General features: G+C 42.7%; 1 protein-coding gene across 1 annotated transcript in view; it reads right to left on the bottom strand.

Moving 5' to 3' along the window:
* HIP1R (huntingtin interacting protein 1 related) overlaps positions 1-25,431 on the bottom strand; it is a 196,494-nt gene that overhangs the window by 69,725 nt on the left and 101,338 nt on the right. The window contains exons 7-14 of the mRNA XM_077293172.1: positions 19,783-19,844; positions 17,820-17,960; positions 17,412-17,469; positions 15,415-15,490; positions 14,633-14,776; positions 9,416-9,477; positions 9,248-9,320; positions 8,098-8,281 (exon numbers count right to left, since the gene is read on the bottom strand). Coding sequence (XP_077149287.1) covers positions 8,098-8,281; positions 9,248-9,320; positions 9,416-9,477; positions 14,633-14,776; positions 15,415-15,490; positions 17,412-17,469; positions 17,820-17,960; positions 19,783-19,844 — 800 coding nt within the window. The remainder of the gene's footprint in view (positions 1-8,097; positions 8,282-9,247; positions 9,321-9,415; positions 9,478-14,632; positions 14,777-15,414; positions 15,491-17,411; positions 17,470-17,819; positions 17,961-19,782; positions 19,845-25,431) is intronic.

Genomic DNA, 25,431 nt, shown 5'->3' with positions numbered 1-25,431 from the left:
TTTTTTTTTTTTTTTTGAGATTTTTTTTTTTTTTTTTTTAAGATTTTTTTTTTTTTTTTTGTGAATCACACACCATCACCAAGATAGGGCGGGAACTAGAGCGGTGCTGTCATGGATCTGGAAAATCAAATTACCCGTAAGTAATTATCATTTTTTCCCTTCCCCATGACAGCACCGGTACATGAGAGGAAGAAATAGAAAGAACCTCTAGGGTGGGACAACAGCAGATAGTACTTTCCTACCAAAGGCAAGATCTGATAGCCCCAGATTCAATCTATAATGGCGGAAGAAAGTAGAGGGAGAAGACCATACTGCTGCATTACAGATTTGCTCTATCGATGCATTTGCCCTCTCTGCCCAAGATGTGGAAATAGCCCTCGTAGAGTGGGCCGTAACACCAGGTGGAGGGACCTGTCCCGAAGAGGAATAGGAAAGTGATATAGCCATACGGAGCCAATGTGCAATAGTCGATTTTGTGGCCTTTTTTCCCCTGTTTGCCCCCTGAAAGGAGACAAAAAGGGCTGTAGACTGTCGCCATGGTTTTGTCACTTCTATATATTGAAGAAGGCAACGTCTGACGTCCAAGCAATGGAAGGTTTCTTCTCCCTGGGATTTTGGATTGGCACAGAATGAAGGCAAGATTATCTCCTGGTCCCTGTGAAATTTCGAGTTGACCTTAGGTAAGAAGGCCGGATCAGATTTTATAATTACCCTATCCTCCAGAATTTCAGTATACGGAGGGTCAATAGATATAGCCTGAAGCTCACTAATGCGTCTGGCTGAGGTAAGGGCAATCAGGAGAACTGTTTTTAGAGTTAGCGCTTTTTCCGATATGGAGGAAAGAGGCTCGAAGGGAGAGGAGGTCAAGGCGTTTAAAACTAAATTTAAATCCCAGGGAGCGACCTTTGGACGAGGTTTGAATGGTCTGGCTGTAAAGGAGGCCCGAATGAACCTACACACCCAGGGGTGATCAGCCAATTTTTGGTCAAACAAGGCGCTAAGCGCCGAAACTTGCACTTTTAGAGTGCTGGTAGATAATCCCCTCTCCAGACCCTTTTGGAGAAACTCTAGGATTTCAGATATAGGGACCTTCTGAACGGTATCAGTTATCCCTCGGCCTGAGAATTCTAAAAATTTTCCCCATACCTTTTGGTATTTATCAGTTGTGACTTTTTTTTTTTCTACTGGACAGTAGAGTAGTAATTAACGGATCCGAGAACCCCTTTGCTAGCAGAAGTCCCCTCTCAAGTTCCAAGCAGTGAGGTGTAGGCTGTGAACCTGAGGATGTGTCACCGGACCCTGGTGCAGAAGGTCTGGGACCTCTGGAAGTATCCACGGGTCCGAGATGGACATACGTCTGAGCCAAGTGAACCAAGCTCTCTTTGGCCAGAAGGGTGCGATTAAGATTATGCGTGATTTCTCTTCTCGGATCTTCTTCAGGACTGTAGGGATCAATGGGATCGGGGGAAACGCATAGGCTAGTTGGAATTTCCATTGGTGTAGTAACGCATCTACTCCTTCCGGGTTCTCTTTCGGGTTTAGAGAGTAGAACCTTTTTACTTTTCGATTCTGCCTTGTGGAAAAGAGATCCACTTGAGGAAGCCCCCAGACTGCACAGATTTCTCCAAATATTCTTTGATTTAGCGACCACTCGCCCTGGTGCAGGACGTGACGACTCAGAAAATCTGCAACAAAGTTTTCCGACCCCTTTAAGTGTGTACTTGTGAGGGATAAAAGGTGGTTTTCGGCCCAAAGAAATAATCTTCCTGCTTCTACCATTAGGGAACTTGATCTGGTTCCTCCCTGTCGATTTATATACGACACCGTTGTGCTGTTGTCGGACAATACTACTAAATGTTTTCCTTTGAGGTCTTCTTCTGATTGAAGAATTGCTTGCCTTACTGCTGTCAATTCCCTCAGGTTTGAGGAGGCTGATTGCATCTGTGGATCCCATAGACCCTGTAGGATCCGATCTGATAGGTGTGCTCCCCAACCTAACGGGCTCGCATCCGTGGTCAGTACCACCGGATTCTGGATTGACCATGGGACCCCTTTTTTTAGATTCCCGGAATCTAGCCACCAGCTTAGAGAGTCCCGGACATGTTGTGACAATACGATTTTTCGGTTTAGATTGTAGGGTATTCTTGTTTGTTCTGACAGGATCTCCCACTGTAGGTCTCTTGAATGAAGTTGTGCCCATTGGACTGCCGGAATTGTTGCAGTAAGCATGCCTAGGAGAGACATGGCTTCCCTCACCGAGACGTATTGGGCCACCTGTATTTGTGTTATTCTTTGTTTTATGACCTCGATTTTCCTGTCTGGAAGGATACAGATCTGTTTGATTGAATTTAATTGGATCCCCAGGAACTCCTGTATCTGGGCCGGAATCAATCTTGATTTTTTTAAGTTTATTATCCACCCTAGTTTGGTTAGTAGCTCTCGTACTGTCGTAACTGCTTTTATGCAATCTTCTTGATTGTCTGCTATCAAGAGGAAATCGTCTAAATAGGGCACTAGCAGAATGTTTTCTCTCCTTACGAAGGATGCTACTTCCGAAATTATTTTTGTAAAAATACGAGGAGCTACCGATACCCCAAAGGGGAGACATTGGTATTGTAGATGGGTGTAGACCTGCCACAACCAACCTCAGGAATTGTTGATGCTCTCTGCTGATTGGCACATGATAATAGGCATCGGTAAGGTCTATCACTGCCATATAACATCCTGGATACAGCAGTTTTACCGCCGTTCTCAGAGTCTCCATTTTGAATTTTTCTACTCGGATGAATTTGTTTAATTCTTTTAGATTGAAAATAGTTCTTAAAGATCCATCCGGTTTTGGAGTGAGGAAAAGGGTGCTGTAAAATCCCCTTCCTATTTCCTGTGAAGGTACTCTTACCAGGACTTTTTTGTCTAGAAGAAGACGAACTTCTTTTTCGAGAACTAACTGGTTCTTTTTGGCCACACGAGTAACTTTTATTCGGTGGGGAGGAAGGGAGATGAAATTTAACCGTAGACCGTCTGATAACAAGTTGATTATCCATTGGGACGGCTGTAAGGTTACCCACTGATGGACAAAAAACCGTAACCTTCCTCCCACCTGGAATATGGCGTCATTGTTTAGGATCTGGTTTTGGGGGTTTATTGAAAAGAAAACCTCTTTCTCTTTTCTCACCCCAGGGTTTCCCCCGTGTGGTTCTATCCGTTGGGCGGCCTCGGCCCCTACCTGATCCTCGAAAGGACCGACGATTGTCATACCAACGTCGTCTAAAGAAGGGAGGTGGAGGGAAGTGTTTTTTCTTGTCCGCCGCTTTTTCTAAAATCTCATCTAAAGCGCTGCCGAATAGATATTGACCCTCACAGGGGACTGCACAGAGCTTCACTTTGGATTGGAAATCAGCATTCCAGTTCTTTAACCATAACGCCCTTCTTCCTGAATTTGAAAGGGCACTAGCCCGGGCAGCAAACCGCACAGAATCAATGGCAGCGTCCGCCAGGAATCCCGCTGCATTTTGAAGTGGAGGGATGACTTCTAGTAGTCTGTCTCTTGGACATTTGTTTTTTATTTGGTCGCTAAGTTCCTCCAGCCATTTAACCATGGCACGGGCAGTACAAGTAGCCGCTACTCCAGGTTTAAACGCCCAAGTTGAGGCCTCCCAGGTTGATTTTAGAAAGGCATCCGCTTTTTTATCTAGGGGGTCTTTTAGGGCCCCCATGTCCTCGAAGGGAAGTGCTATGCCCCTGGAGGTACTTGCGATAGCCGCGTCCAACTTAGGCGCCTTTTCCCATTTCTCGCAAATTTCCTCACTAAAGGGATATTTACGTTTTAAGGCCTGGGGAACTGAAATCTTTTTATTCGGTTTTTTCCATTCTTTTTTAATGAGATTTAGAATGTTATCATGAAACGGGAAAACTTTTCGTTTCTTATCCTCCAAATTACTGAACATAGAGTCCTGAACTGTTTGCTTCTCTTTTGGCGTCTCAACCCCCAGGGTGGACCTGACCAGTTTTAGCAACTTCCCCACATCTTCTGATAACACATAAGGCCGGCCACACTCTTCATCTGAAGAGTCCAGGTCCGAACCCTCGTCGGGCGGAAGCTCACCCAGTTCACCCTCGGATTCTACGTCAGATGCCTGGGCAGACGTAGGGAATGGGTTTACGGAGCTCTGCAATCCATGATGTTTTAACTGCTCCTTTACAGTGCTTTGTACTTCGCTTCTAACAATATCTTTTATATTCTGAAGCAAAGATGAAGACTCTTCAGACACAGTTTTTTCTATGCATGAGCGGCACATACGCTTTTCATACGTTTTGGGGAGGCTTCTATCACAGAGTGCACATACTTTATGCTTTTGTTTAGAGGTGACTTTTTTTCCCTGCATATATACAAAAAACACAGTGTCACTGACATGTTTTTTGCCTTACAAAGGCACTCACCCACCGGACCCTTAGTACCACGACAGGCTGTGGGATTTCAGCTGGGATCGTCGATTCCTTCAGATCTGCCATCCTGCAGTAGACTGTTCCCAGCGCCTGCTTGCCGCCTTGCACTTTTAAATATGGCGGGCAGGAAGCGGTGTGTGCGCCTCTGAACTTTCTCCCCCCCGGGGAGTGTCAGCACACCGCTTCTTCAGCGTGTAGCGTCACTTCCGGTTCAATCCCGGAAGTTCCCCCATTCAGTCGGCGCCAGCGTCGTGATGGGTACGCTCACTTTTCTCCCTCGGCCCAGCCTCCGGCCAGGAGCGGACGCCGGGGAGTCCCCAGTGGGAAAGACGCATCTGCAGCTCCAGGTATGGAGGCGACGCGCACACGCCGCCACCGCTGCTCCCACCGCGGACCTCGGTCAGAGACCGGCAAAGCAAGGGAGACCTCTCCCCATGCAGCACCGCAGGTTCCCCGCAAGAACAGGAAACCAAACTGAGGAGAGAGGTGCCGCCCCCATCTTTTATCTCCTATGCAGGTTTCCTGTTCTTGGGGGCGGGACCATCTCTCGTACCGGTGCTGTCATGGGGAAGGGAAAAAAAGGCAATTTAAAGGGGTAACTCCAGGTAGGGTTTGAAACCCTTTTTCTGTAGTGTGATTGAAGCCAGGTCAGAAAATGATAGCCTTGGAAGTCCAAGTGTACCGTTTCATATGCTACATTCATAATGGCATGAAGGAGGTCATTTTGATGACATCTTGTGACTGGACGTCCTGCCCATGGAACCTAGGTAGGGGTCGGTGCAGACCATCTCAAGACGGGCCACAGGAATGTTGGGGACAATTTCCTTGAAAGGGCCATAGCTCAAGATTAAGAAAACTAGGGTCACTGGATCCACTTAGAAGCTGCAGGGAGATGGAAGATAGAGATAAGGTGGCGGCTAAGGGTACCGTCACACAGTGCCATTTTCATCGCTACGACGGCACGATCCGTGACATCGCAGCGTCGTATGATTATCGCTCCAGCGTCGTAGACTGCGGTCACACTTTGCAATCACGGCGCTGGAGCGATGCCGAAGTCCCCGGGTAACCAGGGTAAACATCGGGTTACTAAGCGCAGGGCCGCGCTTAGTAACCCGATGTTTACCCTGGTTACCAGCGTAAACGTAAAAAAAACAAACAGTACATACTCACATTCCGGTGTCTGTCCCCCGGCGTTCTGCTTCTCTGCACTGTGTAAGCACCATAGCCGGAAAGCAGAGCGGTGACGTCACCGCTGTGCTCGCTTTCCGGCCGGCAGGCGCTCACAGTGCAGAGAAGCTGAGACGCCGGAGGACAGACACCGGAATGTAAGTATGTACTGTTTGTTTTTTTTACGTTTACGCTGGTAACCAGGGTAAACATCGGGTTACTAAGCGCGGCCCTGCGCTTAGTTACCCGATGTTTACCCTGGTTACAAGCGAACACATTGCTGGATCGGTGTCACACACAACGATCCAGCGATGTCAGCGGGTGATCAAGTGACGAAAGAAAGTTCCAAACGATCTGCTACGACGTACGATTCTCAGCGTGATGTCTGATTGCAGTAGCGTGTCAGACACAACGATATCGCTAAAACGCCACGAATCGTGCCGTCGTAGCGATGAAAATGGCACTGTGTGACGGTACCCTAACGCTGGAGCCTGTGGGCTTCAGAAGATGACAAATCTTGTATTTTATGATGTCTGCCACTAAGCTTTTTCTCCGTAGTCTATCGAAATATAGAAATCGATGAAAGCAGACTGTTGGGGAATACAGTGGATATGAGAGCTGTGATGAGAATAGGAGATTTGTCTGACAAGAATGGAGAAAGTTCAAGCAACTATCTTGAGGGTTCACTCACAGGTGTCTGTGGACAATGGAAAGCATTCCCGAAAAATTAAAGCCAAGCTCTCTTCAAATAGTAAAAGTCTGAGATGCAGTTGCAGAAATACTGCCATTAAGTGGCAGCAGAGAACTATATACTGAGGCTGAGTGTAGTTATGAGGGGGATATACAGCCAAAGTTATGAAGTAACAGCACAAGAAAGTTTGTGACAGGCTGGGCTGGTGCGAGCAACCACAAGTGGAACTCTCACGCAGTGTCAGAGTATTCAGCCAACTATTGACCGCAATAGGGCCCCTCTCAGTGCCACACAATCGGTGGCTGCAGAGGAAGAACAGACCAAACCAGCCGAGAGACTTAAGGCGACGTGCTTCAGCCTCCTCAGCTCTGGTGACAGGCAGGATGTTCTCCCCGGTATAAGGTTAAGGGGAGAAGTACAGTTCTGTAACACAGCACTGGACTTGGAGGTAAAGTGAGAACAGAAGGCTTTGGAGGTAAAGTGAGAACAGAAGGCTTTGGAAGTCCGGTCATACGCTCTCCAGCCAGGCAAGGTCTTTGCTTCACTATCGCCTTAACCATACACCTAGATCCTAATTGTCAATAGGGTTTGATTAGGCTCCTTGTAGCTTTGGTGGCCGCAGATGGGAAGATTGTCAGATTTGCTCAAATGGAGATATAAAATGCTTTAGAAGATCTCCTGCTCTGTGTGGTGGTCTGTGGGGCTCCGCCAGCATTTCATGAATGCCGGAGGCCCGCACAGATCCATTCCTGCGATGTGGTGGCCTCCGGGAAAATGGCCACCGGGGGCGGCACATACTCAGATTCAGATCTCTGTAACGTGATCTTGTCTCCCGAGATATGAATATGAGTGGCGCTTGCTGAATTCAGATCTCGGCAACGAGATCTCGTCTCCCGAGATTTGAACCTGAGCATGCACCACCCTTAGTGGCCATTTTCCCGGAGGCCACCACATCGCAGGAATGGATCTGCGCGGGCCTCTGGGCATTCACAAAATGACACAGAGCATTGTCACCCCACAGGCCACCGCAGTCTCACAGAGTACATGTTGCAAAATGCCGGCGGAGCCCCGCCACACCATAGAGTAGCACCACCGCACCAGTCTGGGATGGGATTTCCCGGAGGCCACCGCACCAGCCTGGACCACCGAACAACCCCTGTGACCACTCCTCCACCTGTGCCGAAACCCCTCCCCGGTAAGCTGAATTCGGACTGGAAGACTGACCCCCCATTTGACACTTTTTTTCTCCCCATTTATCTTCTGAAAATTTGGGATGCATCTTATGGGTCCAGTGCGTCTTATGGTCCGAAAAATACGGTACTCCATTACTTAAGTGCTAAAGCATATAGTCCTAATCATGGTCTCCTACAAAGCTCATCATGGACAGAGTTTAACAGAAGTACCAACATGGCAACAAGTCATTCAGAAAAACAATTTTACTGCTAAGTTCTGCACTATAAAGCTTTGGGTTTTTTTGTAAAATTGAGGATTAATTTTAAAAAAGGAAATAAGGAAAATAATTAATACAATTCTGAGCACATCTCATCATGTAGATGGTCATTTAATAACAGTTTCTAAGCCTTGGAATAACTAGCTTTAACCTTGTTGCTAGGATAAGCTTTCTAGCAGATGTGAGTAAATCCCATCTGTATAATTAGATTTTTTTTTTTTTCCTTTTAATTTGTGCACACTGGTTGTTTTTCAGGAACTGGCTTCAAGTATTTTCCACTGAAAAAACAAAATACAATAATTGATTGAGAACAGTAAATTTTAAGAAGCTTCTTACGACATACTTTCTATTTCTACATAGACTCCTTCCTTCTTTTCACTGTCCGACTTTTGTTTCCGTAGACTCTCCAGCTCATCCCGCAGTTGCTCATTATCCACCAGGGCTTTCTGTTTCTGCTTACGTTGTTCCTCCACCTCTGCTTCCAAAGTGTTAATCTGGCCCTTCAGCTGCATGATGTATTTCTGGGCCTATTGTAATAACATTCAAAACATTTTATTACACTTTAATGCCTAAAGTTCAGTCTATAATCATATAAGGATTATAGTAACCGTACTCTTAAAGTTCTTCACTTCACTTTTTTTGCTCAAGGTGAAAGATGCCTTAAGACAGATACAGTATGTTAAAAGGTACTCCATGCTTAAAGGGACCCTGTCACATCTCTCATGCCCTCCTATCCAGGAGCATTCACTTATATATGAGTAAATTCCCTCCCTACCCAGCCCTGTATAACATTATTCAGTGAAAAGGAGGTATATAAAAATCATTTATATTGTCCCTTTTCCTATGTAAATGAGGGCTTTGACAGGTTACATTTAAAGGGAATCTGTCAGCAGGTTTTCACCCCCAAATTTATTTAGATGCACATGTAAACCTTTCAGAGACAAGTCTAGCAATACCTTTACATGGCCAGTCTGTTCCTCAGTTACTGATAAATCCATGCTTGAACTGATATGCAAATGAGGCTGCAGCCTGTGTCATTCCACCTCTATCCCCTACCCAGCACTGGCTTCTTCTACATGACTAACAGTCTCTATGCTGTGTGGCTTCTGACAAAGAAGCCAGCTGTCAAGCAGGAGGAGGCAATGTAGGACTGGGAATAGAGCTGGAGTGACCAAGGCTTCGATCTACAGCTTCATTTGTATATAAGTTCAAACTGAATTCTCAGTAATGAAGGAAAATACTGTCCATGTAAAGGTATTGCTAGACTTGTCTTTGAAAGAGATACAAGCACATGTAATTAGTTTGGATGGGTGAAATTCCACCGAGCGCCTCTAACAATTTCAAACAAGTGGGAAAAAAAGCCCTTGGCCTTACTAATTTTGCATAATGTATCATGTTTCGGTCTCAGTTTATGGAGTTTTCACTAACCAGAGAAATTATTTGAGCATGTTACTATATTTACTACTTTCTTTCTCTAATATCTTGATACAAACCTCTAGCTTTATTTTCTCAAATTCAGAACGCAGTATCTCAATTTCTTTTTTCAGATTTTCAATTTGAAGATCCCTTAAAACAGAGTGACATCAGAAAGGTCAGCTGCCTTTATACTTTGCAGAATTATTTTTAGACAACCTTTGAGTAACAATTATGCTTTTTCCTACCGGTCATCAATCATTTGACCATTCGGAGGACCAAAAGTTTGTTGGAAGATATCCTCTACGACCTAAAAAGAAAGGTGGACTATGTTAAACATGGAATCTTAGTCCATATTCTTTCTTAAATTAGCAATCACAAGACTGGTTTAAAGAGAAAAAAAAAAAAGTCTTAATGTGTATGTAATCTCGTGTAAGTGCATGAAAAAAAAAGAAAACTATTAACGGTCCAGTCCACTTCTCTCTCACATGACTGAAATTGCCGAATCCCACTGGGGTTTGTGTGTGAGCTGGAAGACGCTTTTACAATGTAAATCTATGGAGCCTTTTTCTGATCCTCCATAGACTTACATTATAAAAGTGACCAACTGCTCGCACACACACCCAAGTATAATCCGGTGAGTTGGAATTTCAGTCATGTGACTAAGAAGAGGTCTGGACCCTAGTTGGAAGACAGGAAAGATTGCGATCTGCAAGCATTTTAGACATGTTTACGGAATATCATTAACATTTGGAGAGTGCTTCTTTACAATTCTTAGTAGCAGTGGACACCACAGTTACCGTATATACTCGAATATAAGCCGAGATTTTCAGCCCATTTTGGGCTGAAAGTCCCCCTCTCGGCTTATACTCGAGTCATACCCAGGGGTCGGCAGGGAAGGGGGAGCGGGGGCTGTCTAATAATACTTACCTACTCCTGGCGCGGTCCCTGGCTTCCCCGGCAGCTTCTTCCTGTACTGAGCAGTCACATGGTACCGCTCATTACCGTAATGAATATGCTGCTCCACCTCCCATAGGGGTGGAGCCGCATATTAATTACTGTAATGAGCAGTAACTGTGACCGCTCAGTACAGGAAGAGGCTGCGGCGCCGGGAAACAATGACTGCACCGCGCCAGAAGCAGGTGAGTATAATGGGGAGCGCAGTGCTGCGCGATATTCACCTGCTCCTCGTTCCGGGCGCCGCTCCGTCTTCAGCAGTGAAGCTCAGGTCAGAGGCCGCGGTGACGTGGTTAGTGCGCACCCTCTGCCTGAATGTCAGTGCAGAAGACGCTGAAGATGGAGCGGCGCTGGAACGAGGAGCAGGTGAATATTGAAAGTGCCGGGGGCCTGAGCGACAGAGGTGAGTATGTGATTTTTTTTTTTATCGCAGAAACAGCAAATTGGGCACGTGTCTGTATGGAGCATCTTATGGGGCCATAACGTTTGTGCCGCACTATATGGGACAAGTGTCTGTATAGGGCCATAACGTTTGTGCTTCACTATATGGGGCACGTGTCTGTATGGAGCATCTTGTGGGGCTATAATCAACATTTGTGCAGCATTATATTGGGCAAATGTGTCTATGGAGCATCTTATGGGGCCATTATTAAAGTTTATGCAGGATTATATGGGGCATATTTTAACCCCTTCATGACCCGGCCTATTTTGACCTTAATGACCTGGCCGTTTTTTGCAATTCTGACCAGTGTCCCTTTATGAGGTAATAACTCAGGAACGCTTCAACGGATCCAAGCGGTTCTGAGACTGTTTTTTCGTAACATATTGGGCTTCACGTTACTGATAAATTTAGGTCGATAATTTTTGCGTTTATTTGTGAAAAAAATGGAAATTTGGCAAAAATATTGAAAATTTCACATTTTTCAAATTTTGAATTTTTATTCTGTTAAACGAGAGAGTTGAGACACAAAATAGTTAACACATAACATTACCCACATGTCTACTTTACATCAGCACAATTTTGGAAACAAAATTTTTTTTTGCTAGGAAGTTATAAGGGTTAAAATTTGACCAGCGATTTCTCATTTTTACAACACCATTTTTTTTAGGGACCACCTCACATTTGAAGTCAGTTTGAGGGGTCTATATGGCTGAAAATACCCAAAAGTGACACCTTTCTAAAAACTGCACCCCTCAGGGTGCTCAAAACCACATTCAAGAAGTTTATTAACCCTTCAGATGCTTCACAGCAGCAGAAGCAACATGGAAGGAAAAAATGAACATTTAACTTTTTAGTCACAAAAATGATCTTTTAGCAACAATTTTTTTTTATTTTCCCAAGGGTAAAAAGAGAAACTGGACCCCAAAAGTTATTGTACATTTTGTCCTGAGTACGCGGATACCCCATATGTGGGGGGGAACCACTGTTTGGGCGCACAACAGGGCTCGGAAGGGAAGGAGCGCCATTTGACTTTTTCAATGAAAAATTGGCTCCAATCTTTAGCGGACACCATGTCGCGTTTGGAGAGCCCCTGTGTGCCTAAACATTGGAGCTCCCCCACAAGTGACCCCATTTTGGAAACTAGACCCCCCCAAGGAACTTATCTAGATGCATAGTGAGCACTTTGAACCCCCAGGTGATTCACAAATTGATCTGTAAAAATCAAAAAGTACTTTTTTTTTTCCACAAAAAATTTCTTTTAGGCTCAATTTGTTCATTTCCACATGAGCAACAGCATAAAATGGATCCTAATATTTATTGGACAATTTCTCCTGAGTACGCTGATACCTCACATGTGGGGGTAAACCACTGTTTGGGCACACGGCAGGGCTCGGAAGGGAAGGAGCGCCATTTGACTTTTTCAATGAAAAATTAGCTCCAATCGTTAGCGGACACCATGTCGCGTTTGGAGAGCCCCTGTGTGCCTAAACATTGGAGCTCCCCCACATGTGACCCCATTTTGGAAACTAGACCTCCCGTGGAACTAATCTAGATGTGCGGTGACCACTTTACACCCCCAAGTGCTTCACAGAAGTTTATAACGCAGAGCCGTGAAAATAAAAAATCATTTTTCTTTCCTCAAAAATGATTTTTTAGTCCGCTATTTTTTATTTTCACAAGGGTAACTGGAGAAATTGGACCCCAAAAGTTGTTGTCCAGTTTGTCCTGAGTATGCTGGTACCCCATATGTGGGGGTAAACCACTGTTTGGGCGCACGTCGGGGCTCGGAAGGGAGGGAGCACCATTTGACATTTTGAACGCAAGACTGGCAGGAATCAATGGTGGCGCCATGTTGCGTTTGGAAACCCCTGATGTGCCTAAACAGTGGAAACCCCTCAATTCTAACTCCAACACTAACCCCAACACACCCCTAACCCTAATCCCAACTCTAGCCATAACCCTAATCACAACCCTAACCCCAACACACCCCTAACCACAACCCTAACCCCAACACACCCCTAACCCTAACCACAAGCCTAATCTTAACCCTATTTCCAACCCTAGCCCTAATTCCAACCCTAACCCTAAGGCTATGTGCCCACGTTGCGAATTTGTGTGAGATTTTTCCGCAGCATTTTTGAAAAATCCGAAGGTAAAATGCACTGCGTTTTTTGTGCGGATTTCACCTGCGGATTCCTATTGAGGAACAGGTGTAAAACGCTGCAGAATCCGCACAAAGAATTGGTTTTCCATAGCTTTACATGGTACTGTGAACTTTATGGAAAACTGCTACGAATCCGCAGCGGCCATTTTGCCGCGGATCCGCAGCCAAATCCGCAACGTGTACACATAGCCTAATTCTAAGGGTATGTGCACATGCTGCGGAAAACGCTGCGGATCCGCAGCATTACCGCAGCTGCGGGTCCGCAGCAGTTTCCCATGAGTTTACAGTTCAATGTAAACCTATGGGAAACAAAAAACGCTGTGCACATGCTGTGGAAAAAACTGCGCGGAAACGCAGCGGTTTACATTCCGCAGCATGCCACTTCTTTCTGCGGATTCCGCAGCGGTTTTACAGCTGCTCCAATAGAAAACCGCAGTTGTAAAACCGCAGTGAAATCCGCAGAAAAACCGTGATAAATCCGCAGCGGTTTTGCATTGCGGATTTATCAAATCCGCTGCGGAAAAATCTGCAGAGGACCAGAATACGTGTGCACATAGCCTTACCCTAAACCCTAGTTCTAACCCTAGCCCTAACCCTAGCCCTAGCCCTAACCCTAACCCTAGTGGAAAAATAAAAGTAAATATATTTTCTTCATTTTATTATTGTCCCTAACTATGGGGGTGATAAATGGGGGGGTTCATTTACTATTTTTTTTTATTTTGATCACTGTGATAAAACCTATCACAGTGTTCAAAATGTACATGGAACGAATCTGCCGGCCGGCCGATTCGGCGGGCGCACTGCGCATGCGCCCGACATTTTGGAAGATGGCGGCGCCCATGGAACAGACAGACGGACACCGGGAGGCTCGGTAAGTATGAGGGGGGGTATCGGAGCACAGGGGGGTATCGGAGCACGGGGGTGGGATCGGAGCACGGGGGTGGGATCGGACAGGAGCATGGGGGGAGCGGACAGGAGGACGGGGGGAGCGGACGGAGGGGAGCGGAGCACAGGGGAGGACTGGGGAGGAGATGGGTGACGGTGGCGGGGGGGCAGATCAGGGTTTCCAGCCACGGCCGATGATATTGCAGCATCGGCCATGGCTGGATTGTAATATTTCACCAGTTTTCATAGGTGAAATATTTCAAATTGCTCCGATTGGCTGTTGCACTTTCAACAGCCAATTAGAGCGATCGTAGCCACGTGGGGGCAAAGCCACCCCCCCTGGGCTAAAGTACCACTCCCCCTGTCCCTGCAGTTCGGGTGAAATTGGAGTTAACCCCTTCACCCGATCTGCAGGGACGCGATCCCTCCATGATGCTACATAGGCGTCACAGGTCGGATTGGCACCGACTTTCATGACGCCTACGTGGCGTCACAGGTCGGGAAGGGGTTAATATGGAGCATCTTATGGGGCCATCATAAACTTTATGGAGCATTATATGGGGTTCCTGATTCAATATGAATATTCAAAAACACTTAACCTACTGAATTTTACTTCTATTGGTATCTATTTTTACTTTTGACATTTACCGGTAGCTGCTGCATTTCCCACCCTAGGCTTATACTCGAGTCATTAAGTTTTCCCAGTTTTTTGTGGCAAAATTAGGGGTCTCGGCTTATACTCAGGTCAGCTTATACTCGAGTATATACGGTATGTATAATTGTAAAAAAATGTTTCTTGTAGACTTACAAAAAAAATTAAAAAAAAAATGGCAGATTTATATAGTGTTTCAATTTTAAAATTTGCATATTTTTGTGCTAAAGATCAGAATTCAAAATCTAAAAAATCTGTTAAAGGGATGCCAAATGTATGCTACAGTATATCTTTTCAAAACGTATTTGGCACATTCAGTACAACAAGCACTTAGTTGGCGGCTAGCCACTCTGTGCTGTATTCACCTGCTGCTCCACGGGCTGAGCATTGTTGATTTCAATTAGAGACTCAGTTTGTTGCTCCTCTTCTTCTGGAGTCTCATTTGCCATGACCACCACAGGTTTCACATGCTCCTCCAAGGCTGAAGCTCTTAAAAAGTTAGGTGGATTCTGTTACACAGACAAAAATAATGTTATTAATATGCAGAGGAAAAAGAAAAAAGGAAAGTCTTTTTGTAAGTATTGTTACACATAAGGAAATGTATATTCCGAACCCAAACATAGTTTTAGTTTAATTTGAGTGGGTTAAAAGAAGATACCCACGTAACAAATATGTTCCAATGTGTTTTTAATATGAATAGTATTTAACAATATAAATGTATTTATTTTCAAAAGGTGTCCCAATCTTCAGATGTTGGCTGTCAGTGGAGCTCGATACAGGACAGTTTCTAGTGTTGGCACGTCATCAGAGGTGCATTTGTGTCTCATTTCAATAGACAGAAAAGGGGTCTGACCAGGACGATTATATGAGCCAAAAAGCTCCCTTCATAAAAAGCACAGATATGACAAAAAAAGGCAGCTCTTTGTCAAACACTGGGAAGCTACCAAGAGATAAACAGAGAAATATCTATATCTCTATCTGTATATAGTATATCGAGACATATTTACAAAAAAAAAAAATCATAAAGAGGACATCGCCTTTAACCACAATTTCTGACGATACTATGTATCTTACAAGCCACGATTGATTATGTTTCTATAGACTCAAGCCATTGAAGACTTTGTGTGAGAAATATGCATGTACTTACATCAGGAAGACGGGGAATCTGAATCAGGCGCTTGAAGTACAGCATGTCAGATGCACGTTTGAAGAAGTTTTTAAGACTATAGCATGGAAAGGGGCAACACAAAAAATAAGGCAATGAATAACAGTGAAACTTTATCTAGAGGAATGCCGTGTTGCATTATTGTCTTATCAACAAGATTTTTGTGAAACATCTAGTCCCAAAATAATGTATTGAAATCGTGCTCACAATAAAACTACTAAATAATGTAAAGGTACAACAGAATATCATCGGATGGCCGCCTTGAGGTACATCAATTCCTCTAGAGATTAAAGGAAACAGATATTGAACAATTAAGGTCACTCTCCATAAGGAGAAACGCTACCCCTTAGACCCCAGTCCAGAGCCTCTCACCTAGCCAAATCAGTTCTCATGCTTCGCACTGACGAGGGCCAACAGCCTGAAACACCGTGTCTGTGAATTGAGATACTGATTTGGCTTTTATCCTAAGTCATATTGCACGACTCGTTAAGAGGGTTGATTGTGACTTGTAGGATCGCTACTACCAACAGGTGGCGCTATAGAGTTAAGTCCTCTTTTTCTCAGAAGAGGCAATTTGCATGTCTTGGATTAAAGAATTTAAGAAGCCAAGTGCCAATGACATACAAAATTATAGAAAAAAAATAAGATTTTCTATCAGCACCCATTAGTACCAAATCTATTCCAACCAATATCGGACAAAGAAAACTAATCAAAAAAGGGGTGCATCAGTGTTATCCCAGCCTATAAAATAAAGTTTATAAACAATTGTTTTACACTTTATTTTACTACCTAAAAGTTACTCTATTTACTACAATGTAAACTGTCAAGGGCCAAAGGTCTTTACCGTGTCCTCCTCAAGAGGTCACCTAGAGCTTCAGATCCAAGTCAACTTACTGGATATGGGAAAAATACCTGGAACATGTTTGGAGGTCCAGTGTTGGACAGATCCCCTGCTACAAAATGTGCAACATGGGCGCTTAACCTTACTGAGCAGTAGCAGGGAGATGAAGGAGAAACCGAGAAGGGATTATGAACAGTGACGGGTGATCTTATGGCTGTGACAAGGTGCAGCAGCCAAGCTACCATGCTGTCTAATGGTTTTACAGCACCCGCTAAATACCCATAAGTGTGTGGTATTATAAAAGCTTAATTTGTTTTAAAAATTATGATCTAGTACAGGGGTATTGCTATGTACTCACATCCGAAGGCAGTTTCTCGGATTATAAGTTTATTGCTCAAACCTGTAGTCAGAGCAATTCAGGTGCCGTCAAGATGCCCCTTAAATGAGTGCTGCGTAATGCTGACTACTTGCACAGGTACTTCGCACCGATAGTCTGCTTGCATTTCTCTCAGCAATCAGGTTACAGTGGTTTTCTGTCTTATATGTCACAGCTGCTGCTCAGTTTGCATGGCTCTAGCCCGAGAAGTTAGTAGTTCTGCCAAGAAGTTCCATCGATCGATTTTGATACGTGTTATAGATTTGTGTGCCCTACTACAAAGGACGATATGGTATTACATAGATGTTACCCACAGTCCTACTACATTAGATTAGCTATCAGTGTGTGATCTGTGGTATTACGTAGGACTGCAGGTGAAATTGATCACAATACCTGTACTCAAATTTACAGATAATAATAATATATATATATATATATATATATATATATATATATATATATATATATATATATATATATATATATATCTATATCACAGTGGTAAGTGAGCACAGATATTATAGTAGATTTCACCTGCAGTTTATATATTTTATATTACATTTCTTTAATTGGGGTAAACCGTCTTTTGGGGCTTGTGATCCTGATCTTTCCTAACCCTAGCAACACTCCAAATAAAAAAAAAAAAAAAAGAAGAAGAGGACTTACACTGTAGAATATAAGTGTAAATCCTAAGATTTTCAAATTACAGTATTTACAGTATGTATGCATGCATGTTACAGTATGTTAAAGTGTCAAAATTACCTATGAAACTGTTCATGAAATCTGTCCCTATGTCCTTGTAGAGTATCCGGTGGCAGACCTGAAACAAAAAAGACCACGGTTTTATGTATGCAGTAAAAATCCACTAGCACATGATGCCGATTAAGTTCATTAATTTCACAAAATCAAAGATCTACAAGACATCATCAGTAGAATTTCAGTTGACAATGCTGCCGCAGAGAAAAAAACAGAGTAAAGCTTAGCTGGGTAACAGCACAAGTGTGAACAGAAATGGGTTAACCTCCTGTTTATAACAAGTAACCTGTAATAATATCTGGTCAGCTACCGAGACATAACTGCAGAAATGTGCTTATCTCAGTAAATATAGGCTACATTTCTATATAAAAAAAAAATATATTAAAACAGAACAGAGAAGTAGAACAAACTTACAAGAATGCAGCTTAAACATTAACTTCACGGTGTAGTGATAGAGGTGACTGCAGTCTTGGATGACCTGAATAAGGGGTGCGAGTTTACATTGTCCCGCAGACATCTGGGACACGGCGATGGCACTGTTAAGTTGCCTAGAAACTGAACATATAAACCTACATTACTTCAATTAGACAATTAGACATAAAAGCAAGTCCGCAAATCCTTCAGCTTCTGAGAATAGAAGGGAATATAAGGCATGCCACTATATTATGTAAGCATATAACCCAGGCCCATTGCCGTAAACTCAGAGGTGGGCAACACTCCATTCAAATATTAAACATAATGATCCAAAGGGCAGTTATTAAACTGCATACTGAATCAAAGAAGTGTCAACTCTTTGAATAAAATGTTATAACTTTATTAATATACACAACACATAAAATCAGACACACATAATAAAAACAATGCCTCATCAACTTAAAATAAATATTATGGCAGATAGGCGTAGGATAAATCTAATGGCTAACAGAAACACCTGCGGTAATATATGTATTACTATTGTTAAGTAGCCTGGTGCACACAGAGGCTAAGTCTCATACCAAAATTGGGTGTGACACCTATAGGAAAGCGCTTAGTTCCCTTTATTTAATGATTGCAGTACTGCATATAATGCGAATATTATTCTCAACAAAGTGCTACAAATACAGAGAAAAACTGTTGCGACGTAGTATATGGGCAAAAAAACTACCAATATAAAAACCCAAAATTTATAAATAAATAGATGAAATGCCCAATATACACGTCCAAAAAGGCAAAAGCACCAAAATCAGCCTTTAGATCTCACACTAAAGTAGTTCAGTGATAATAATCAACATAAGCTGCATCAAAAACAGTGCGCAGCACACAGTGAAGCTAACCTTAATTCAATACGTTCGCCTACTCATATAATACATCTCATACAGGCAATAGATCACTGAACACAGGTGTGTTACACAGTTTGGATAAAAGGGAACAAGACTTTAATAATACATATTACCTCAAATGTGGTGTCTCCTGCAGCCAGCCACATGTGGCACGCCAGTCTCTGCACTAACCCCTACGCACGTTTCGCAATAGCTTCTTCTTGGGGGCGTCCCCAAGTGTAACACACCTGTGTTCAGTGAGCTATTGCCTGTATGAGATGTATTATATGAGTAGGCGAACGTATTGAATTAAGGTTAGCTTCACTGTGTGCTGCGCACGGTTTTTGATGCAGCTGATGTTGATTATTATCACTGAACTACTTTAGTGTGAGATCTAAAGGCTGATTTTGGTGCTTTTGCCTTTTTGGACGTGTATATTGGGCATTTCATCTATTTATTTATAAATTTTGGGTTTTTATATTGGTAGTTTTTTTGCCCATATACTACGTCGCAACAGTTTTTCTCTGTATTTGTAGCACTTTGTTGAGAATAATATTCGCATTATATGCAGTACTGCAATCATTAAATAAAGGGAACTAAGCGCTTTCCTATAGGTGTCACACCCAATTTTGGTATGAGACTTAGCCTCTGTGTGCACCAGGCTACTTAACAATAGTAATACATATATTACCGCAGGTGTTTCTGTTAGCCATTAGATTTATCCTACGCCTATCTGCCATAATATTTATTTTAAGTTTATGAGGCATTGTTTTTATTATGTGTGTCTGATTTTATGTGTTGTGTATATTAATAAAGTTATAACATTTTATTCAAAGAGTTGACACTTCTTTGATTCAGTATGCAGTTTAATAACTGCCCTTTGGATCATTATGTTTAATGCCACTATATTATACAGAATTAAATAGATCATTACACAAATTCTGCAGATTTCATGCCATAAAGTAAAAATGGCAACATGCATTCCCAGCAGAATGAATAACAGTGTAAAGTTTTGTAATTTTATTAAGAAACCCAATCCTTTTTTAATTGCCCAAAATGTACGCAATTTGATTTCTTACCAGCCTCGGCGAGCTTCAGTTCACTGTCCATATAATCAAACATTTCCACCGTTAGCTGGAATCTAAACACACAAAATTAGGTTACCACCAATATTATGTTTTGCTAGGTGAACGTGTCAATCTAAACATGAATTATGATCCATGTATTTCAAAGGTCTGCAACAACAGCTAAAGGGGTTGATCCGTGAAAAGTGTTGTTCAACCCAATACAGCATATCAAGAGAAGTGTATTTGTAATATACAGTACATCAATTAAAAATAGTGTGCAGATTAGTAAATATATTTCATTTTCATCTGTAATAGTGACCCATGCTGATTCTCCCAGGACAGCAATCTTGGTCCACCTTAAGTTGAGGACACACATGCTCAGCAGTTTCCCTGATCTGTCCCTCATGCTGGTGATCTGACAATTGAGAGTGACACTATGTGGAGAAGTAAAATTGCTTCAACTGAAGGTAGATGGCACGAGAGACAGATATACATAGATGTAGATACATAGGACAGGAAACATTTATTACAGGGCTTGCTGAGGCTGTCTATGAGGGACAATTTTCTCTACAGGTTGGGGAGGAAGACAGGAGATGAAGAGTGTGCAGAAGATTCTGCCCTGGGAGGTAATGTACTCATGGAAAACCTGCTACTTTCTGATAACACAGGACTAGCTGCCACCCACACGCAAAGAGAAGAGACTAAAATTGTGGCGGAGTGAGTAGAGAGGCTGAAAAATGAGAAAATTACACTGGAGGGCGTGTTTTTTTTAAATGAAAAAAATAATAATATAACATAAGGTTACTCCAGGGTAACTTTTTTTATTCATTTAAAATAAAAATAAAAATGCTACTGAGATCTATAATGATATTTTAAAAGGGGTTACTGTATCATGTATTTGTCCTAATATGATCAACAGAACACATGCACGATATATGCTGATCAAGTACGAGTCTCGGCTGCTTTGAGGTGTCGTAATGTTATTGGCACTGCTCACTTTAGATCCAGAAGGGACACGACTCTGGACAATCCCTTCAAAGTCATGTAAAAAAAAAAATGACATTTTACCAAATTAGCATTTGGCAAAGATGTTCTACTACTACATAGTACTATAGACCAGCGCTTCTCAAGTTGTGAGATGCACTTTCTCACAGAAGTGATCAAATTATGGAACCAATCTCTGAACTAACAATATAATTGATTCTAAATGGTAAGAGAACATTGCCTAAGCAAGGCCAGAAATGGGGCACTGTTGGCGATTCAGCTGTTCTCTGAGCCGGTTGTTAAACGGACAGCTTGCTTGGAGAAGAGGTAATAGACCGGCTCCCTGCATTCAATCGTAGTCAGGCCTTTCAGACAAATACAATTGAAGCTCTGACTGTCAACACTTCCAGGGTCAAGATGACATGAAAAATGTGAGGAGGTCTCCTGACTAGTAATGAGCGAGTGTACTCGTTGCTCGGGTGGTCTCCGATTATTTTTTAGTGCTCGGAGATTTCGTTTTCATCCCCGCAGCTGAATGATTTACAGCTATTCGCCAGCCTGAATACATGTGGGGATTCCCTATCAACCAGGCAACCCCCACATGTACTTAGGCTGGCTAGCAGCCGTAAATCTTTCAGCTGTGGCGATGAAAACTAAATTGCCGAACACTAACAAATACTCAGACACCGGAGCGTGCTCGGGAAAATCAGAGCAATGAGTATATTTGCTCATCACTACTCCTGACCACACTGCTGAAGTCACTCCTGAGCTACAGTGGAGGAGGACAGCAAGAATTTAAGTGCTCAAATTAAGCTAAAGAGACAGAGGAGTGTTAATAGGTGGGAGTAGAGGGGAGAACAGTGTGAAGGGACAATGTACACTGTGTTCCAAATTATTATGCAAATTGGATTTAGGTGTCATAAAGATTTAATTGTTTTGTTTTTCAAATAAACTCGTGGATGCTATTGTGTCTCAGGGCTCAATGGATCACTGAAATCAATTGTAAACACATGTGATAATTAGCTTTCCAGGTGATTCTAATTAAAGAAAAACTACTTAAAAGTGATGTTCCACATTATTAAGCAGGCCACAGGTTTCAAGCAATATGGGAAATAAAAAGGATCTCTCTGCTGCTGAAAAGCGTTAAATAGTGCAATGCCTTGGGCAAGGTATAAAAACGTTAGATAGTTCATGAAAACTTAAGGGTATGTGCACACGTCAGGATTTCTTGCAGAAATTTCCTGAAGAAAACCGGAAATTTTCTGCAAGAAATCCGCAAGTTAATTTTTGCGTTTTTTTCCCGTTTTTTTCTCGGTTTTTTTAGCATTTTGCAAGCGTAATTAGCTTGCAGAATGCTAAAGTTTTCCAAGCGATCTGTAGCATCGCTTGGAAAACTGATTGACAGGTTGGTCACACCTGTCAAACATAGTGTTTGACAAGTGTGACAAACTTTTTACTATAGATGCAGCCTATGCAGCATCAATAGTAAAAGATAGAATGGTAAAAAGAATTAAAAAAATTACAAAAAATGGTTATACTCACCTTCTGCAGACAGCCGATCTCAGCAGCTTCCGTTCCTATAGATGGTGTGTGCAGGACCTTCGATGACGTCGCGGTCATGTGACCGCGACGTCATCACGGTCATGTGACCGCGACGTCATCGCAGGTCCTTCACACACACCATCTATAGGAACGGAAGCGGCAGCGTGCACCGCTGAGAGGCGGGAAGACTCCGGGGGCCATCGAAGGTGAGTATATGACTATTTTTTATTTTAATTCTTTTCTTTTTTTTTACCAATTATACGGTGCCCAGTCCGTGGAGGAGAGTCTCCTCTCCTCCACCCTGGGTACCAACCGCACATGATCTGCTTACTTCCTGCATGGTGGGCATAGCCCCCTGCGGGAAGTAAACAGATAAACGCATTCCTAGGTGTGCGGAATCCCCGCAATTCCGCAAATTTAATGAACATGTTGCTTTTTTTTCCGCGATGCAATTTTTTCGCGGAAAAAAATGCAACATTTGCACAAGATATGCGGAATACACTGAAAATAATGGGAGGCATATGTAAGCGTTTTTTTAAATACTGAACGTGTGCACATGGCCTAAGAGTGATCATCATACTGTGAAGAGATTTGTGACTGAAACAGAGCACAGACAGAGTTCATGCCGATAAAGGCATAATGAGGAAGGTTTCTGCCAGACAAATTCATTGGATTAAAGAACAGCTGCCAAAATACCATTACAAAGCCGCAAACAGTTATTTTAAGCTGCTGGTGCCTCTTGAGTCCCTCGAACTTCAAGGTGCAGGATCCTTCAAAGGCTTGCTGTGGTGCATAAACCTACTATTTGGCCACCCCTAAACAATGTTCACAAGCAGAAACGGTTGCAGAGGGCCCAGACATACATGAAGACTAATTTTCAAACAGTCTTGTTTACTGATGAGTGTTGAGCAACCCCGGATGGTCCAGATGGATGGAGTAGTGGATGGTTGGTAGATGGCCACCATGTCCCAACAAGGCTGCGACGTCAACAAGGAGATTGAGGAGTCATATTTTGGGCCCGAATCATGGGGAAACAGCTGGTATGGCCCTTTAAGGTTCCTGAAGGTCTGAAAATGACCTCTGCAAGTATATAGAGTTTCTGACTGACAACTTTCTTCCAAGGTATAAAAAGCAGAAACATGCCTTCAGGAGCAAAATCATCTTCATGCATGACAATGCACCATGTCATGCTGCAAAGAATACCTCTGAGTCATTGGCTACTATGAGCATAAAAGGAGATAAACTCATGGTGTGGCCACCATCTTCCCCTGACCGCAACCCTATAGAGAGCCTTTGGAGTATCATCAAGCAAAAGATCTATGAGGGTGGGAGGCAGTTTGCATCAAAAAAGCAGCTCTGGGAGGCTATTCTGACTTCATGCATAGAAATACAAGCAGAAACTCGCCAAAAGCTCACCAGTTCAATGGATGCAAGAATTATGAAGGTGATATCAAAGAATGGGTCCTATGGTAACATGTCACTTGGCCTGTTAGGATGTTTTGGAGTTAAATAGCTTTTTTGTTCAGTGAATGTGACCTCTTAATGCTGCAAATTCCACAAATGAGCATTTTCAGTTCTTTAAAACATATCAAATGTTTAGAAATTCTACTGTGCCTATTAATTTGGAAGAGTGCATTTTGAGTTTTTATTCATTTCGGAGACTATACTGTTATCATTGGGAGGTTTCTTCAATAAAATTCGATGTATACTCTAACGGGTGATGACTTATTAGACTGACTGTCATTTTCATTGACCATTTAGGAAAATCCAAGAAAAACGTCATTTGCATAATAATTTGGAACATAGTGTAGAGGAGAAAAGTGTGAGAAGTTAAGGTACAGAGAAAGGGCTGCAAGGGGGAACAGTATAACAAAAAAAACAAAAAGGCAGCATGGGGGGATGGGGAACAGTTAAGATTGGCTCTAATTGGCCTCACTGTTCACCCCAATCACGGGGACCGTGTGGCTGGTTATACTTCAGAAGGGGTAACAGTGGCAGTTATAAGAGGATGGTGTGGAGGCAATATTTTATGGAAGGGGACAGTTTACAGGCCATATACCAAAAAAAGGGCAGTGTGGGGGTTTCAGAGGCACAGCATAGGACAGATATTTTATTCAGTGACATTATAATGACACTTATTTTTAAAGGCACTATGTCTGGATGTGCTGTGAAAACCAGAGAAGATGCAAATCTGCAGAGACTAGTTGTAGATATGAAAAGTCATTAAAGTATCCAGACAAGATGGAGAAGGATGAAGGAGTGGCCTCGATTAGAAAAGAGGTTATCTATAAGGTTCCCGGATGTACAGGATTCTTTGTGATACTGAATGTCACACCAATACTGTGGTTCCTGTTAACAACTCCCAGTATTTCCTTACCATTGTTAATGATCTACTGGGAGCAATTGATCGCTGTACCAAGTTTGATTATACACACTGCGCACAATTAGGCGAATATTTTGACCATATCATTTTTAAGAAGATTATCCAACTCTAAGCTTTATAAATTTGAATATTTATTGGATAAAGCAGATCAGGTGTGTTGATGTAATGAGATGGGGGGGGGGGGGGGTGACACCTGAGGAGATTACACCCTCTATCAAGGTCTGCAGAATTATTAGGCTAGCTTCACATGTTGCATTCTTAATGCAGGTTTTTTCTGCAGGCAAAACCTGGTCTTTTAGCAGTAAAGAGGTTTTGCTGCGCTTTTATCAGGTACATTTGTCTGTTGTGCATGCCGATAAAGTTAAGTGCAAAAAAAAAAAAAATCTGATTTAACTTCATCAGGTTTTGGCACCAAAGCCACAGTAAAAGCTGACACTTGCGCTTCGCAGCATTTTTGCAGAGGTTTTTTTTTTTTTTTTTGCACTATCCACTGCTTTTGATGGCTGAAAGAAGCGACATGATGCATTTTGCAAAAACGCAGCTCTGACAAAACAAGTCAGAAAAAAAAACCAAGGTGTGCGTATGATATTTCTGAAATCTCAAACTTTAGTGGTACTGGGAAACAGCTGAAATTTGAATTAAAAAAGCTGCAAAAACGCAACGTGTGAACATAGATTTAGGAAGCTTGTTTTCCCTTAGGCAATAGAGATTTAACTGACTGAAAACTAAAAAATGTTACAAGTCTTAAGAAG

Source organism: Ranitomeya variabilis, chromosome 1, assembly GCF_051348905.1.
Source record: "Ranitomeya variabilis isolate aRanVar5 chromosome 1, aRanVar5.hap1, whole genome shotgun sequence".
In the NCBI taxonomy this organism is placed as follows: domain Eukaryota; kingdom Metazoa; phylum Chordata; class Amphibia; order Anura; family Dendrobatidae; genus Ranitomeya; species Ranitomeya variabilis.
This window is presented reverse-complemented; position numbering and strand designations above follow the sequence as displayed.